The sequence below is a fragment of the Capsicum annuum genome, chromosome 7, assembly GCF_002878395.1.
Source record: "Capsicum annuum cultivar UCD-10X-F1 chromosome 7, UCD10Xv1.1, whole genome shotgun sequence".
NCBI classification, from domain to species: domain Eukaryota; kingdom Viridiplantae; phylum Streptophyta; class Magnoliopsida; order Solanales; family Solanaceae; genus Capsicum; species Capsicum annuum.
Window position 1 is genome coordinate 150,920,877 of NC_061117.1, and position 19,247 is coordinate 150,940,123.

Sequence of the window (19,247 nt, forward strand, 5' to 3'; positions counted from 1 at the left end):
TATAGTTAATTACTTTATGGAGTTAAATTTTTAATAAGTTGTAGTGACTAAGAAATTGAACCACTGGGTATTCACATAATATTACTTTGAGAGATAGTAGTTTAGACGTATTTGTAATTTACCAACTTAATTTTAATCGAAACTAATCTATGACCATTGTTTTTTTTCAATCTTTTTAGTGAAAACATTTAATTTTTTTCTTCAATCACATTATAATTGTAAAAAATCGAGAAAACCGAAAAAATCGACTAAAATCGAAATTAAAAAATTGATTGTATATTAATTTGATTTGGTTTATAGATTTAAAAAACGGACATTATTGATTTGATTATATTTTAATGAAAAATCGAGTTGACTTGACCTATGTCCCTTAGCTACTTCCATCTTTTCCACCAAGGGCTAATTTAGTCTTTTCCTTGTTTATTTATCTGACTAATGAGGTGCGTGTCCATGAATAATTCTGTCAAAGTTAAATGTGTCAATCGGATGGAAAGTATTGTATATCTTTTGGCATCCTTACCGTATCTCAAAACTTTTGCTAGAGCAATTTTCTACTTCAAACGTTGTGATTTCACCATCTCTGTGAGTTCATTGCTTTATTTTTGAATTTGGTTGTTTGGCTTGGAATTTCCTTCGTTTCTATATAGGATATTGTTATTTTTGGTTTCTTCCTACCTCGTGCATTCTTCTGAGTGAATTTCTCCTTGATTTATTATACGTTCTTTCAATCATTTTGTTCATCTGTTATGTATGTTCCCTATCTGATGGTATGCGCTTTTAGATCTGATAGTTTCAGCAGCAAAATTTACTGATTTATGTGCTTATGATTGTGAAATTTGTAGGTTTGTCCTATTTTTTTTGTTTGCATTAAAATTTTTTGTCAAAAAGTTAAAAGGGCTGTGACATTGTGTTAAAGATTTTCACTGAAAAGTAGAATTTTGAGAATTTTGAAGTTTGAATTCCGTTGCTTTTCTCTGTAATGGTGTCTGTGTTTTAGCTTCCGTAGCTTTAAAGGTGAACTTTGTTTCTTTAGAGGATTATCGCTGCGATATGTCGGCGTTTGTTTTAGAAAATTTTCAACAACATGTATGTCCAAAATCGGTTAAAGAATAGACTTACTACAGGGTAAATGCATCCTTGGTTTGTTTCGTTGTTTTTCTTTGATTACTTTTCGCACAAATAGCATGTTGAACATGGTTGGCTACCCTTATTTTCAATTATGTCGAGTGAATCAGGCCTCTTTAACTACAGACTAAGGAAGAAAGTCAGCTACCTTATAAGACATTTATTCTTTCCAAATGTGCCTCTTAGACTTCAATAATTTTTTGAACAGGTAAGTAAAGGATATATTAATAGGAAAAAAACAATCTCTGTATAATATAAACTTCATTATTAACACTGCTATTTAGGAAACTCTATAAGTGAGGTCACTTATAGTTTTCAGGTTAGCTGCCCCCTTATATGGTTTGGTTTTCTCAACACGTATTTCGCTACTTTTGTTTTCTAATCTTTATCGTGCAACTACGTTCAGGTCATGTTGTGTTTTTTTTCCTTGTTCTTGTATACTGTGTTTATGTGACTGTAGCAAATTGATTAAGCACTTACTGAGTATTCTCTTGACCAATTGATTCTTCCTGAAGTTCATTCCCCATCCATTCCCAAAGTTATTATCTTAAAAATAACTATGATGGATGTATTAAATTGAAGCAGAATAGACTAACGACTTCAACATATCTATGTCTTTATCTACATCATTGCTTTTTACTCTTGCGGTCTTTTCAAACCTGTTCTCGAACCGATCGTTTATCGCAAACAACGTCTCTATCCTTCAAGCACAAGGGTAAGATCTGCGACTGCGTACACCTCACCCTCTCGGCCCCACCTGTAGGACTATACTTGAAAATGTTGTTGCTGTTGTATTTCTTTATCTACATTAAGTAAATCTCTGTATAGAAATTGCTTGGTTAGTATTCCGTCTATCTTTCCATTTAGTCTTTGAATAGATATATTTACAAACTCACGACTTAAATGAATGCCAACCATTATTTTGAACATCTTTGATAGTAAATCTCTGATGACAAGTAATCTAAGTCATTTCATAGGCAGACAATAACTTTATTCTGATAAATGATTAATTAATTTGAATTTTGCAAATCCAATATTTTAAAGTAGTGGATATCTCTCTTCTGCATACTACATCAACATTAGGATATTTTTTAAATATCATATCATTTGGTTAGAAAAATAGGTCAATTTTTCATGAAAGTGAAAAAAATAAATTAGCTGTACATTCTGAGAATCTTGTATTTATATCAAAATACAAAAATGTAGTTAAGTCGGCTGATTATTAAAGGTTAGTATAGAATATTAAAATGTAGTTGTTCATGCCATACTACGTTGCTAAACTTGGCTGCGATGAACATTGGGCAATTGCTACCTATATTAAAATTTTGTGCAACTATAATCAAAGATGTGGTTAGTAAATTCTTCTGTAACATCACACTGAATAAAAGTTTTTGGTACATAACAGTGAATTATATGTTGTGTACAGTTTCACTTGCTAATTACTTGTGTGCTTTTTCTTAGTCAAGAGGGCTTCAGGTGAGCATGCATGAGGGCAGACATTTATAGGTGCTATTGGATATTTATTGTGATGCTACTTTTAGTTTTGTTGTTGCAGTTTGTTATAAGTATGTGTATGTATATTAGTGTCATTCATCAACCATCAAAATTTTATTGTAGAAGCTGTAGAATGTGAGAGCAAATTAAATGTTACCTTTACTGTTTCTTTGTTGGAATGGGTGGTTCAAACTTCTGTGTGATATAATTAGATGAGTTATGTTAGTAGTTAACTTTGCCTTCCCAATTTTCTTTCCAAAACACCAAAGCCCGGCAGCTTCTTCTGCCGCAATGAATTCTTCTCCTTATATAAACATTTTGCAATACTGGCAACAAGATATCAGTCAACAATCGTAACAAATCCTCAGTATGTACAGGTTACTATACTGATGAACTGGTATACATTAGCTTGCTTCCCCTTACTAACGTTGTATAAAAATATTTTTACTATTTAACCTAATCTTTTTCAGGGTGAAGCACAACGAATAAATGTTGCTATTTTACACTTTAAGAAGCTCATCATCATCCTCGCTAAATCTTGTACCTATTGAAGATCAAGTACTATCTATATCCACCATTCTAGAGTTGTTATCTATGCTTAGTTTACTCCATAAAATATACATGTACTAATTATTTCCGTACCCGACAAAAAATGAATAACCTTACATATACAACACAATCACAAACAAAAATCAATGCCTACAACAATGTACACGTAAAATATCTTCATAGAAGTTTCTAATGTTATTCTACATTAATACTGCAGGTACAAACTTTTCTTATGGAAGCCAAAATATCACTTCCTAACCATCTCCAGTCATTTTTCTTGCTCACCTGCTCAAACTGCAGTCACTTTGTATGCACAAAAACAAAAAAACTGATTCGATGCTTCATCTGTAAGCTAGAGCGGCTATTAGTTCGCAGGTAACTACTGCAACTACCACATCCTGTGTACACAGTCTACTGTGCACTTTCTTTTTCCTCCCTTCTTTGGTAAAACTTGAAAAAGACTCTTACTAACAACTGAGTTTAAAAGTTTCTAGGACAACAATGTAAAATCTGTCTGATATGATTCCGTGAGCCTCCAGCAGTGGGTTGTGGCTCTTGACCTGTGATACTCGAAGATAATAAAATTGATTATTATCCGTCTGACTAACAAAATCAACCAAATGACATGAAACCCTAAATTTCAGACCACAAAACCTGTACCTCTGTTAATACTATTAGTACTAGCTTGTCCAGTGCTGCTACTAGATGAAAATTGTGATTGAGGCTGCCTCAGTACTAAATACAGTGTCTCCCCATTTTTTGCTTTTGAAAAGAGTTGAGGTTCGACAAGAAATCAAAAGATCGTAGATGAAAGAGGCTTTATTTTTAGCAAAAAATATTATCTAATCATGTAAATTTGTTAAATCTATTTAAACAAAACATTGAATTTCAACTAATAAGTTGGTCAAAGATAGCTCTCTGAAATTAATCATAGAACATGATAGGACTTAAGAAGTGAGAGATCAATCAATTTATTAGATGAAACCAACTGACAAAACTTAGTTACCAATATGGACACCCTTCTACATAACAAAGGAAAATGATCAGTGAAGATATCTCAAGGTACTTAAGATTGTGGTAGTATCAAATGTCAACTAGAAATGAAAAAATCCTAGAAATCACCTCAAGAAAGCTGTAAGAAGCTAAATGCACATATACAAAGAACTTACAAATAATCATGTCCAACAAGTTTAAAGAGACGAAAAAATTTCCAAAGACTGCTTGAGTTGCAAAGACAAACTGTCTTGTATGTAGAAAGGAAAAATCTGATTTTCAGTCTTACCTAAAACTATATAAAAGCGTTGCTATTTGATTTTCCCACATCTCAGATAGTTGTTTCAGTTACGTTTCAGTTGAATTATGGAAATACTTGTAACGAACGTAGGATATGTCCACATTCTCTTTTGGTTAAGTAAATTCGCTATGTCGGCATATCTACACGGCTGAAAGTTCGCTATTCCTACTTTTTATCTTTTCCTTTTAAGAACTTGTCACACGAGTTATGTTTCTATTTTAATCGCAGGTGCCACTTCGAGCTTGACATCATGGATGCCAGCGATACGATTATGGTAACAATCTCAAAAACGCTGGGTGAAAGAATGTTTTCCTTAACTATCGAACAAATATATGAACGTGTCGCTGTCCAGGTACACAAATACATACAACTAACAATAGAAAAATTCATTTTCTGAAAATTTGATTCTATCAGTAAATAAAATTTCTACATTAGGCAGACTTCTACTTACTGTGCTCTCTTTTTCCTTTTTAACTTAGCAACGAACGTTGTCTATTGCCCGTATAAATCACCAGCTTGCTCATAAACTATTTATGCTCCAACTACAAAAGCCACTCTTCAGATTTTTGATCAAAAATCTGGTTTGCTAGCTATCACGTCCTTCACTAAAGCAGAAATTCCACTTTCTCCCCAAGATATCGGTAAGAGGCAGAAAATCAATCTACCTACCCCAGCGAAAAAAGATTAAAAGTAACAATACTTTCAAAATTGACTTTACTACTGTAATCTACATCCCCTTTAACTAAACTCAGTTAAATGTTGTAGTCATCACGCCTATTCATGTAAGTTGATTATCTCCACGTCATTTCAAATCTCAATAGGTCTAACATATAGATTATCAGAAATTTCAACTACTTTGAAATATTCTACTCTAAGTGAAATTTTTTTGAACTATGTATAGTTGCAGAAAAATGACATTTTGTTTTCAACATTCGCATCATCTCAATCTCAACAGGTAAATATAGTACTCATGCTCCCCTTTATTGCATCTATTTACTCAATGCATTCAGGTAACTAGAATGATCTTGCTCCCTTTTATTACAACTTCTCAATTCTCTTAGATTTCTATCACAGGTGACGACTACTCGCATAGGCGGTATAGCATGTACAACTACATTTTGGTAGCCTCTACCAGCTTCATCACATGATATAGCTTGTACAGATGAATTTAGCTTGTCTATACCAGCATTATATAGTTGGCTACATAAATAAATTTTTTGTGTTTTGATGTAACAATCACAGTTTAGTGTGCCAAACCTGCATGTTAATAGTTTTTGTATGTAACTAGTTCATAAATAAAAATTAGTTATGCTTCTATAAATTATTTACATATTATTATGCAGTGTCTTCCTTCCAGTAATAAAAATGATAAAATTCACAGTTATTGTTGGGTCCATGCTTGCACGGGCTTTTCCATCTAGTTGAATAATAAAAATACGGACATAAGATTAATAATTAAATAATAAATATGTAATCAGAGGTGAATGATAAAGACAAATATATAAAAAAAATATATATATGGCAAAAGGTAAATATAAATTCTTTTAAGAGTAAAAGGACAAATATAAATTTTTACAATAGACTCGACGTGACATCTTCATGTGCTGGAAAAGTAATTTTTTTTTTTTTTTGGTTTAATGGAGTTCATTCAAATGCAAATTAAGTAGAGCGACATGACGAGTTTGGTAGCGGAGGTGTAGCTCCAGCTAAAGTAGTGCTAGACATACCATTGGCCATAGCCCCGCCAACTAGGTCAAAGATAGTTCGGTTTATGGATTTTTTTAAAGGTAGTTTCTTTTTGTCCGAGTCTACAAAGGTCAAAATATTATCCGATAGAGACAACAAAATAGTTGTCACGCCAACTTGCTCCGCTTGCTACCCTCCTTAGCCAAAGCATCCGCCACCTTATTTTGCTCCCTGTAGATGTGGCTGACTCCTGCTGCTTCGAATGGACCTACACTCATGAATGATACTCATGAATGATGTTAGTGTACATGTTGTGCCCATCGATCATTGCTTTCACAAGTTCGAGTGAATCTGAGAAAAGTAATATTGTTAACACCAAATTGGTTGCAGGTGTTGACAAAGAACTTTAGGTTCCTTCAGTCGACTAAATAATTTTTATATTTTCAAAATAAATTATAATATATTTTTTTGTCTCAATTTATATGATGTAGTTTGACTTGACACGAAATTTTAAAAAAGAAAAATTTTGGTCTAAAATGAATAATAGAAGGTTGTGTTGCTTCGGTAAGAGTAATATGAGTACGCTCTTCATCCATCTTTACTTGTCTACCTTTTCATTGGCACATGAATTAAGTAGTAAATCATAGGAGTAATTTTACCATATTATAATTTGAATATAATAAATTTAATATTTTAAAAAATGTATTATGAATCGTATTTAATATTAAGCGTAAATTGGGCAAAAATTAATAAATTATTCATTATTTTTATAAGCTAGACAAGTATTGATGAACATCCTAAATAAAAAAGTGAACAAGTAAAGATGGAGGAGAAAGTATTTTTAAAGATAAGTTATTACTCTCCCTGTTTAAAAAAGAATGATCTACTTTCTTTTTTAATATGTTTCAAAAAGAATAACCCCTTTTCCATTTTTGGCAATACTTTACTTTCAAATTTCCACGTGGCATGCTTAAGACTACAAGATTAAAGAACATTTTGGTACATTTGACATAACTTTAATTTAGGACCACAAGATTCAAAAGTCTTCTTTATTACCTTAAACTCCGTGTCAAGTCAAACTAGATCATTCTTTTTTAAACGGTGGAATTACTAAATTTAAAACTATGTCATTTTTTTTTTAATATACTAAAAAGAAAAGTGTGTCATACAAGTTGGAATAGACGGATGATTATTTACTCCCTCTATTTTTTAATTGCTTCCCTCATTTTTCGCGAGTCAATTTGATTAAGTTTCAAAGCTAAATTAGATTAGATTAATTTATTTTTTAAAATTAAAATTTAGATATTCAAAAATTAATGAAAAGATTTATAATTGTAATTTTTTTAATTTGATTAAAAAATATTAATTAAAATTTATATCGTTTTACAAAAAAGTAAAGAAGTAATTGTCATGATTAATAGTCATTGTCGGCAAACATCAAACATAACACCCTTTCACCCCACCTCCTTACAGTAATTGAAGTGCAATATTGGAAGAACGGTGTCTTGATTTGAATATGAGTATTGAGTTTAATTAATTGAAATTCCATATCAGTGTTTCGGTTACTTTGAAATATAGATTGATGCACCATGAGTGAAATGAAATAAGACCATATGAGTGAAATGATAATGGACGAACAAAGCAATTACTATTTGAAACTTAATAAATTAAATGGAGTTATAATGGATGAAATAGATGAGGATACTTAATATGAGATAAAATTCTCTCATACGTTAATGCTGACACTAGCTTATAGTCCTCATCTGTTGTACGTACTGGGCATGTTCTTATAGCATTTGCCATTCAAAACTCGCTCAAAATTGCCGTCCATTTTTGCTACTGTTTCATAGTTATGGTCTAAAATTCTACTAAATTTTGTACAATTTTAGTGGCGGAGCTAGTCATTTTGGGGCATTGGAGCAAATTAGAGCTCAGGTTATCGATGACTAGCGTGTGTTGTATATTTTGGATTACTCTGAGGCTCAAATGAAGGACCAGATTGTTAGAAGTATTTTGAAGTTTTCGTGTTTCAGTAATGACAAATGAGACCGCAGAACATTTAAAAAAACTAAAAACAGACGCATTGTTAACATATTACAGTACTATTTTCATTTTGGCTAACTGTTAGCGTCGTTTTGGGACAGTTAGATGTTTGTAGGTCAAAAGCATGCATTACAGTTTTAGCTCTGAATTACTAGTAAATGTTTGCAGACAAATAAATAACATAAGCGAAAGACCGAACAAACGGAAAAAGTCAAAGATTTAGAACAAATTTGTAGCGATAGCGGAGTACTAAGTCCTTTCAGCTATAGACAAGATATGACCGAGCTTGAGTATAACAATAAGAAAACAGTAACACCGCTAAAGGAAAATATAAAAAGCTTCATAACCAAGGTAGAGATTTTATATTGCTTATAAAATAATGATGAACAAAAATCGAATCCTTTACAATAGGAAAGGGTGTCTATTTATAGGGTACAGAGACTGTCTTGCGGTCAATAGAATAATATTATTCTTGGACTCGTAATACCACGTCCATTTGATTGATACCAGTTGCCCTCTTGGAGGATGCCAACCCTATATTGTGTGTTTGACGTGGTTCAGTCGAAAGTCGCTTACGCACCTAAATAATCTAACACATTATTCTTCTATCTTTCTTTTAAATAGAGTTGCCATCGTTAGTGCTCCCGATGTTATATTCGAGTACAAAATTTGTATATTTTAATATGAACTTCAACACTAAGTTCAAGAACAACTTCAAGAACTACAATAAAGTTCCAACAACTTCAAATGAATAGTTAAAAGAACTATCAAAATGAAGTGTTTATCAACTTTAAGAAATGAAGATAAAGCAGAAAAAGACAGAATCAAGCCTACCAAATGCACGGTGTGTCCTTAAGGAATTTATTCCCTCACATAGCCGAAGTTAATGGAATCTTTCCTCCCAAGATAAAATGATTCACTTTCAGAAAATAGCGGTACCTCAAATTTTCACTTTAAACTCACTTAACGATTTAATGATCACACAAGAATTTTTAACAGCAGAAGAAGATTGTTATTCAACTCAAAATTGTACCTTAACCTGAGGAAAAATTCAGGTATTTATTGTCATAAAATGTCTATTCAGAAAGGAAGCAATGGTTCACGAAAAGAGATAATTTTTCTAAAATGTCAAGCTACCTGCGTTGGGTCTATGCTGGACCTGCGTCGGGTCTGCGTTGGACCTGCTCCAGGCTTGCAACCGTAGGTGACATTTTGCACATTCTAGCGATGTCTGCATTAGACCTGTGCTCTCAGGCTACCAGGTGTGCGTGCAGATCACTTTTACGCGTGAAACAGTATGTCTCTTGCCTTAAAGGGTCACATCCCTTCAAGGTGCGTTGTGACTACATTTACACTTCATTCGAAATGCATCTCTATAACGCCTTGGGTTTTTGGTCCTTGAAAATTTCTACAATTTTATCCTCACTGTCCTAACTACGACTCACCCTATGAGTCGTAGGGTGTCTTGGCGGGTTAGGTGACCCTAGTTGTAAGGTATCCAGTGAATGATGTTTGAGTTAATGTCCTGGGTATGACTTGGGGACATGAGTAGTAAAGACCCATGACGAGTTATTGGGATCAAATCGTAACCAAATTAGAAATTTAGTATCAAAGTTCTGCTCTGAGTACGAGTGGCTCACTATGAGTCATAAGGATTTATTACGAGTCGTTGGGTGCAAATCTTAGGATATCCAGTGTTTACCCAGTTGGGTTCTGTATTGATTACGACTGGACCCTACGAGTCATAGGGTCCCATGACGAGTGGTACCAATTGAGTCATAGGGTCAAAAGTATATGGGTGTCCTAGGAACTGTCTTGGTTACGACTTAAGGTATTGAGTCGTAATATGTCTATATGAGTCGTATAGTAACGCATAGTTACTTGCGATAATTTTTCAGTCTTTTCATTAAGGGCACTTTGGACATTTCCCTTAACCCCAATTGCAACCCACGACTTAAAACCCAATTGGGGATCCCATTAGCATTGTTAACTCACTAAAACTCTTTCAAAAAGCTCCTTCAATTCTCTCAAGTAGCCATACTTAAGGTTTCTAAGAAGTATGTCATCTAAGGGCTTAAGGGTTGAATTCCTTTCGTGAAACTTGTTATTTCAGGCATGTTACTCTTCTCTCATTGTTAATTGTAAAAGCATGTGATTTAAAAACAAGGGTTGAGGGTTTTGAATGGTTGTTGTTGAACAATGTTTTTCATGTGATTATTTATGCTTTCATTGTGGTTTTGAACTGTGGGTTCATGGGTATGGTGAATGAACTAAGGAATTGTATGTTTCCTTAAACTTGTGACTTTTGAAGTGGTTATAACCTTAACCTCATATTGTAAAGTTGGTTTTAGTTTTGAGAAATGGGGGAATAGAATTATCCTTGAAATAATGCATTATGGTTTTGAATTGAACCTTATGGGTTTTGTGTTTTCTCAAACTATTGCATAATTAAACCAAGGGGGTTGTGAATTCCCCCAAGTGATGTTATTGTTTTGGCATGTTGTTATTACCTTGCAAGTATAGTTGGTATGAAGATATCAACAATGTATGCCTAAATGTTTATTATGGTTCAATGAATAGGATTATGTGATAAATGTTTTTAATTGGGCTTTAATAGGGGTTGTGTAACTGAGTTGTGAAAGTAGAGGTCCGAGTGACCGTTACTAGAAACCGCCAAGCCTATGCGGGAGTCTAATTGACTAGGGAGGTTCGAGTCCCCCTCATTATTATTACATGATTATGGAGGTTTGAATCCCCCATACATCATTACATGATCGAATGCTTAGGTCACCTTAGTATATGATTGGGAGGTTCAAGTCCCCCATGCATATATATGAGATTATTCTCCGGTTCGTGCAGTTACACATACTTTGGCCCAACTAGGGGGTGAGAACTGGGGCCCATATAGCCTGTGGGTACATATTATGACGGTTGAGATAGTCAACCCAGTCTAAAGTTTTAAAGCGCATGTTAAGTATTGTTCTCTATCCCGGCATATGATATATCTATATGTATATGCATTTGATTATGTGCATTCGTTTTGAACTATTGATCATGACATTATGTTATCCTTATCCCTAAGTTACATGCTAGTGTTCACCCCACTAACCGTTTCCAGGCATTGTATCCTCGATATAGGCACCAGAGCTTCTTCTACTTTTCTTATGCAGAGTTAGGTCTATCAGTTCAGTCCGTTGGTTTGTGGTGTTGTGGTGAAGTGGTGAGCTTTCATTCCCCGGAAGGCTTAGGCATTTCACCAGCTTTCATTCCCCGGGAGGCTTAGGTATTTCACCAGCTTTCATTCTTAGATTTGAGTCGATAGTTACCTTTATTATCATTAACATTATCATTTTCATTCTTATTGTCATCTGTAGAGTTAAGGGATGTCCCGACCAAGATTGATTTTGGTTTTTTGTTTATAAGGCGTTATTTATATTACTATGGATATTGAGCGGTGTTGGTCAGTTATTTGGCTGGTCATTGGTTATCGGTTATAGACTTTTTTTTTACTTTCTTTAAGCTTGTAGCATTCTATCTTGTTATATGTTCGGAATTGATCCGATATTGGGAGATGTTGTATTTGGTTTGGTTAGTTGTAGGGGGTGATCTATGATCCACGTGGGACTTGAGACACCTGTCAGGCAAGGCCCTGATTCAGATCATGACAGTCCTTAAATGGAAAAAAATATTTCTATTGAGTTTTCTTGGATTAAAACTACATTCATATCCAAGATTCAAATAAATTCTATCCAAAAGATTAATCTCTCGATCATTTGATAAATCCAAATTCTAATCCAAATCCGAAGTAGAACTTGAGCGAGCGATGATAGCAACAGGGAGAGGCATCTCTTGTTCTTGACTCACAATCCACATGAAGGAATGCTTCTCAATATAAGCACAAGAAGGTTTCTTTCTCCCACCAATGTGGGAGAACTTTACTTCCTTAAATAAAAGTTCACTTCAGTTTTCCCTCCAAGTTGTTTCCTCCTTATTTTCATTCACATATTAGTTAGAACCCAACAATCCCCCACATGAAAGAGAATGACTATTTTATCAAAAAATTTACGAAGAAGTGTGTGATCAACAAGAAAACACTAATTGTATCTGGATAAGTAGATTTTCATTTGAATTTTTCATAGAGAATTTGCAATTAATCTCTCGATCTATTATTTGACAAATCAAAATTCAAAGTCAAAGTCGAGTCGAATGCGCAACGACGACGGTGCGAGGCATCTCTTGTTCTTTCCTCACTATCCACATGAAGGAATGTTTCTCAATATAAGCACACGTAAGTTCCATTCTCCCACCAATGTGGGAGGACTTTACTTCCTTAAGTGAAAGTTCACTTCACTTTTCCCTCCAAGTTGTTTTCTCCATTTTCTATTCACACATCATTTAGAACCTAAAAATCTCCCATATGAATGGAGAATGCCTATTTTTTCTAAAAATTTATGGACAAGTATGTGATCAACAAGCAAACACTAATTGCATATGTATAAGTAGTTTCCCTTTGAACTTTTCATTGTGAAATTGCATCGGATACACTCGGTTTATCGGTAGATGTGATATCGTTGAACCATCGAATTTTAATATACACCTACATAACACAAGTTACACAACCAGTTTTTTTACCATTTATGGTTCCCATGATTTCATTCATTTCAGCCATAAACACGTTCTAATTTCATGAGAGCTTAGAGAATAGGCCTTTACTATCATTTTTCTTAAAGCGACTTCCACTTCACACTTACATAGGTGATTCTTATAAGTTTAATCCAGTAGATCAAACTATTTGGTCAAATATACCAAATTTAGAAACCATTAAGAAACTTCAAACCATAAATCTTATCCTTGTTTCCTGAACACTGTCTTCATCATGAGAATGTGTTGAGTATATTGACAATGTTGAATCATTAGTTACAACTTTATTTGATATCCTTGAACCTAGCTCTTGGGATCTCTAGTCTACTAGGTAGAGTTACCGCCATGATGTAATCCCATTTTCTTCGATGATTTCTTAACTTCCTCTCTAGATAGGCCTTTTGTAAGTGAATTCGACACATTATCATTTGACTTCACATAGTCAACTGTGATAATTCCACTAGAGAGTAGTTCTCTAACGGTATTATGTCTTTGTCTTATATGATAAGATTTATCATTTTACATCATGCTTCCTGCCCCACCTATTGCTACTTCACTATCACAGTGCATACATACTGGTGCCAAAGGTTTGGGCCAATAAGTAATATCTTTTAAGAAATTTCAGAGCCATTCAGTTTCTTCACCAGCTTTATCTAATACAATACATGTCTATGTGGATGATTTCCTAGAGAAGGATTCTCCACCAAAAGTAAATACATATCCACTAGTGGATTTTACTTCATTCGATCTGGGGATCCAGTTTACATCACTATATCCTTCAAAATTACCGCTGGATATTTGTTATAATGTAAAACATAGTCTTGAGTATATTTTAGATATCCCAAAACTCTTTTCATTGCCATCTAATGAGTTTGATTGAGATTAATCTTGTACCAACTTAATTTACTAATAAAAAATGCTATGTATGGTCGCGTACAATTAATAATATACATCAAACTTTCCAACATTCTTATGTAGTCCAACTTTGAGTCACTTTTACCTTCATTCTTTTAAAGTTCAAAGCTCACGTCTAATAGAGTCTTGGCAATACAAAAATCCAAATGCTTGAACTTGTCAAGTACTTTTTCAATGAAATGAGACCCTGACAACGCTAATCCTTATGGAGTTCTATGAATACTTATTCCTAAGATCACATCAGCAACTCCAAGGTCTTTCATATCAAACTTGCTCTCAAGCATCCTTCTATACAATCTGCTCCCGTGGTTAGTGAATTTTTTAAGGTTTTCCCTGATGATCTTACTGGTGTTCCTCCCGATAGGAAAATTGATTCTGGGATTGATCTTATTTTGGACACTCGTCCTATCTCTATCCCTCCTTATAGAATGGCTCCGTCTGAGTTGAAAAATCTTAAGGATTAGTTGAAGAATCTTTTTGACAAGGATTTTATCCGTCCTAGTGTGTCTACATGGGGTGATCCTATTCTCTTCGTGTGTAAGAAGAATGGTTCCCTTTGGATGTGTATTGATTGTCGTTAGTTGAACAAGGTAACTATGAAGAATAAGTACCCTTTTCCTAAGATTGATGATTTGTTTGACCAACTTCAGGGTGCTAAATATTTCTCTAAGATTGACCACTATTTGGGCTATCATCAGTTAAAGATTAGGAAGAAGGATATCCCTAAGACAGACTTTTATACTCGTATGGACATTTTAAGTTCTTGGTCATGTCTTTTGGATTGGCCAATGTCTCAGCGGCATTTATGGATCTCATGAACTGGGTATTTCATCAGTTTTTGGATTTGTTCGTGATTGTATTTATAAATGATATCCTAGTATATTTGAAAAATGAGGTGGATCATGACAATCACCTCTGGGTTGTGTTGTAAACCTTAAAGAATCAACAATTATATGCTAAGTTTTCAAAGTGTGAGTTCTGGTTGAATGATGTTACTTTTCTGGGTCATGTTATTTCTAGTGAATGGATCATGGTAGATCCACAGAAGGTTGTAGTGGTTATAAAGTGGCCTATAATCACAACTCCAATTGATATTAGGAGCTTCTTAGGTTTAGCGGATTATTATAGGAGGTACGTGGAGAGCTTTTCGTCGATTGTTGTACCTTTGACTAGGTTGACTCAGAAAAAGGTGAAGTTTCTATGGTCTGATGCTTGTGAAGGGAGTTTTGAGAAGCTGAAAGATAAATTGACTTTTGCTTTGATTTTGACTTTGCCCGAGGGTAGTGATGGCTTCGTAATTTATTATGATGTGTCTCGTATGGGACTTAGTTGTGTATTGATGCAGCATGGCAAGGTATAGCATATGCTTTTAGGCAGTTAAAAGTTCATAAGAATATTATCCAACTTATGATTTAGAGTTGTTGTTGGTGGTGTTGAAGATTCGGCGGCATTATATATATGGGGCTCATGTTGACATCTTTTCATATCATAAGATCCTGTAGTATGTTTTCACCTAAAAGGAGTTGAATCTCAGGCAGAGAAGATGGCTTGAGTTGCTCAAGGACTATGACATGAGTCTCCACTATCACCCAAGTAAAGCTAATGTAGTTGTTGATACTCTTAGAAGGTTATCTATGGAGAGCCTGGCTTATGTAGGAGAGGAGAAGTGAGATTTGGTGAAGGATATTCACCATTTGGAAAATCTTAGAGTTTATCTCTTAGATTTTGAGAATGGTGGTGTGTTTGTGCAAGAAGTTGCAAAATCATCTCTTAGTGCTGAGGTAAAGTAGAAACAGGTGCTAGATCCTATCTTGATACAAATCAAGAATAATGTGGGTGGGAAGAAAGTGATAGCTTTTGAAATTAGTGGTGATGGTATCTTGAGGTACTAAGGGAGGTTGTGTGTTCCCAATGTGGATGGGCTACGAGGCAGAATTTTGGCCGAAGCTCATGGGTCGTGATATTTGGTTCATCCTAGTTTGACAAAGATGTATCACGACCTTAAAGAGATCTATTGGTGGAATAACATGAAGAGGGACGTGGCTAATTTTGTGGCCATATGCATGGTATGTCAGCAAGTGAAAGTGGAAAACTTGAGACCTTGTGGGTTATCTCAAGAAATAGAGTTGCCTGTATGAAATGAAAGTGATAAATATGGATTTCGTTGCCGGTCTTTCGCAGTCTCGAAACCAGTTTGATTTTATTTAGGTCTTCGTGGATAGGATAACTAATTCTGCTCACTTCTTGCCAGTAAGGACTAATTTTTTAGCTGAGGACTATGTGAGGTTGTTTATTCAGGAAATCATGAAGTTGCATGGCATTATCGTTTCCATTATTTTCGATCGGGGTCTAAGTTCTTATCTCATTTTCGGCGGTTGTTTCAACTAGGTTTGGGGACTAGAAAGACTCTTAGTACCGCTTTCCACCCATAGATGGATGGACAAGCCGAAATTACCATTCAGACTTTATAGGATATGCTTCGAGCTTTTATAATTGACATTGATGGCAGTTGGGTTGACCACTTACCTCTTGTAGAGTTTGCATACAATAATCAGTATCACTCTAGCATTGGTATGGCACCATTTGAGGGTTCATATGGTACAAGGTATAAATCCCCTATTGGATGGTTCAAAGTTGGTGAGGCAAGGTTGTTCGGTCCTGATTTAGTTCATCAAGCTATGGTGAAGGTGAAGGTGATTCAAGATAGGCTTAAGACTACCCAAAGTTTCCAAAAGTACTATGCAAACGTGCGGCGAAGAGATTTGGATTTTGATATTGGTGATTAGGTGTTCTTGGAGGTGTCTCCCATAAAAGGAGAGATGCATTTTGGAAAGAAGGAGAAGATCAGTCCCCATTACATTTGTCCTTATTTAATTTTAAAGAAAATAAAAGTATTGCATATGATTAGAATTGCCTACGAGTTTGGTAACTATTCACCCTGTGTTTTATCTGTCCATGCTGAGGAAATACGTAAGTAATCCTTTCTTTGTGGTGACTATTGAGAAGTTTGATGTCTTGGATTTCATGTCTTACGAAGAGGTTCCGATAGAGATCTTAGATAGACAAGTTTGAGGTTACAGACTAAAGATATATCATTGGTAAAGGTCCTTTGGAGGAACCATAAAGTGAAAGAAGCAACTTGGGAAACGGAAGAGGATATGAAGGCTGAGTATCCATTTCTTTTCCATGTGATGGATGAAGAAGCTTGAGGTATGAATTTTGTTCTTCTTTGTTATTATTCGGGTTTATCTTTTGATTTTGGTGTGTTGTTATCATTCTTGTGCGAAACGTGTCCTAGATCATGATTCGAGGACGAATGATTCTAAGGGGATAATGTAACACCCTCAAAATTTTGGGCATTTCATTTTTGGCCTTCCCGTGCTTGAAATATCGATTATTGACTCAAATTATGTTTGAGGATGTTAAAAGGGTAACCTGGAAGAGTTTCAGAATTTTTGAATGGGGTTCGGGGCAGTTTTGGGTCACACAGAGAGTAAGCCTCTGCGATATCCCATGAAACAAAAGGTAATCATCGCTATAGGGTCCGTGTCATGGAGGCTAGCGTCAGCGATGAGGTCCGCGACATAGACCTATGCCATTTTGCGGTTGTTTTGTTTAGTTAAAAAAAAAAAGGGGTAGTGAGTTCTTTTTATCCATACATGATTTTTAAACATCAAAGACCAATTCTCATCAGTTTTTCATTATACGAAGGTCGTTATTCACTCTTAAACATCCTCTCTCAAAATTCTTTTTTCAACTCAAGGCTAGGGTTCAAGAAGGTGATTATCTAGGGTCATAAGGGTGTGGTTTTCTTTAAAATTCTTGGCAATAAAAGCATGTATCTCTTTTCCTATACTTTTGTATTTTATTAATGGAATGAAATTGGTTATTGTTCATGGTTTTGATAATGTGTTTGAACTATGGATTGAGGATTGTGAATGTGATTAGTTTAAATGTTTTTCTATGGTTTATTATGTAATAATTATGCTTTATTTATGATTTTAAACATTGGGGAATGCATGAGAATGGTAATTAAACTAAGTAGTTATAGTTAATCCCCAATTTGATGATTTTGCATTGATATATGGTGTTGGAAATCATGTGCCCTCAACATGTTTGTGAAATTGACAATGAATATAATTTTATCACCTAGTTTGACTATTCTTTCAAACCCTGCATTGCATAAATGATAATGGAACATGAATTAGTTTGGTTTGGTTTTCAAATGGTTTTGTAAAGGCCCCGGTGACCACAGTTTTGGTTTTATTGGAAACTTTAGTGTCAAATTTGGTTTAATGATTTCATATGGTATAAAGGGATAAACTTGCAAACTCTAATTTTGGTATGAAGATACCAACGAGAAATGACTAATTAAAAGACTCCTCATAAATGGTTGAGAATGTGTAAATGATTTTAATATGGGCTTAAAAGTGGTTGGGTAGCAAAGCCATGGAACGTGGAGGTCCCCGGGCGACCAATACTGGAAACTCATATTTACCGATGTGAGGTTTGGTTATGGTGACCATGTGCATGAGACGTACTTTATATTTTGGGGATGGCATTAGCCTCCACGGGTTTTCTCCGGTACGTACGGCTAATACGTACTAGGGCCCTTTCAGCAAAGGGAGCTGAACCCATATAGCCCATAGGTACCTTTAGGATGACATAGCTACACAGTCCAGGTTAAGGTTTTACTCTCACGCTAAGACTTGTTCCTTTCCCCCGCATATATATGTGTGTACTTATTACATATGATGTTGGGCATTGGTTTTTACTGATTTTCATATTATGGATTATGGCATTACTTTATTCCTTTACCCCTGAGTTATATGCTAGCGCTCCAACCTCTAACCATCTTCTGACACTGTATCCCCACGCAATGCAGGAACTGGTCATACTTCTACCTTTGCTGCACAATGATCAGGTGTTCATGGTTAGATCGAGAATTGACTTGAAGTGGTGAGCTTCCATCCTTCGAAAGACTTTATTTTGTTCTTTGTTTTTCCTTGTCTTTGACTTTATTTTAGATTTATTTTGGCTATAGTCGGGGGCATGTCCCGACATATTTTTTAGTATTCAGCTTTGTTAGAGACTTTGTTGGACTAATATGGACTTGGGAATTATGGTTGTCATTTGGTATTGGTTTTGGTATTATGGATAGTTTTGGAAATTGATGTTATATAGACTTTCAAGTTTATCTTTCATGTCTTGCTTTATATTGGTATCCATCCGCTGCCAGGTGTTCTTGGTTATAATGGAATACGCTCAGGGGGCGGTCTTCGGTCCTCGATAGATTTGAGATGCCCGTCGCAACTAGGACCTGGTTCGAGTAGTGACATAATCTTTACCTGCAGATACTTTTGCTTTGCTAATTACAACTTTATCAGAAACAAATACACATTTGAATCCATTTTGGTTCAGAAGTGAAATAAAAACCAAGTTCTTTCTCAACTTTGAAACATGAAGGACGTTGTTGAGTGTCACCACCTTGCCTAATGTC

General features: G+C 34.9%; 1 protein-coding gene across 7 annotated transcripts; it reads left to right on the plus strand.

Annotated features, from left to right (window-relative positions):
- The first annotated feature begins 436 nt into the window (after positions 1–436).
- LOC107878056 lies at positions 437–18,876 on the plus strand. 7 transcript variants are annotated; one of them, XM_047393782.1, is made up of 6 exons: positions 450–582; positions 3,090–3,177; positions 3,386–3,543; positions 4,691–4,814; positions 5,364–5,417; positions 5,524–5,797. In XM_047393782.1, the coding sequence occupies exons 2-6, from the start codon at positions 3,109–3,111 to the stop codon at positions 5,608–5,610; spliced, it is 492 nt and encodes a 163-aa protein (XP_047249738.1). In that variant the 5' UTR covers positions 450–582; positions 3,090–3,108; the 3' UTR covers positions 5,611–5,797. The 7 variants fall into 7 exon arrangements, with proteins under 7 accessions (XP_047249736.1, XP_016580411.2, XP_047249739.1 ...); XM_016724926.2 differs by having other exon boundaries at positions 5,537–5,797; XM_047393780.1 differs by lacking the exon at positions 3,090–3,177 and having other exon boundaries at positions 437–582.
- The last annotated feature ends 371 nt before the right edge of the window (positions 18,877–19,247 follow it).

Bases quoted from the DNA above. Each gene is read 5' to 3' on its own strand.
- LOC107878056 (XM_047393780.1), top strand. From the start codon at position 451: ATGAATAATTCTGTCAAAGTTAAATGTGTCAATCGGATGGAAAGTATT. The intron at 583-3,385 runs GTGAGTTCATTG...TTAATACTGCAG, and splicing joins GTTGTGATTTCACCATCTCT to GTACAAACTTTTCTTATGGA. The intron at 4,815-5,363 runs GTACACAAATAC...AACTATGTATAG, and splicing joins ATGAACGTGTCGCTGTCCAG to TTGCAGAAAAATGACATTTT.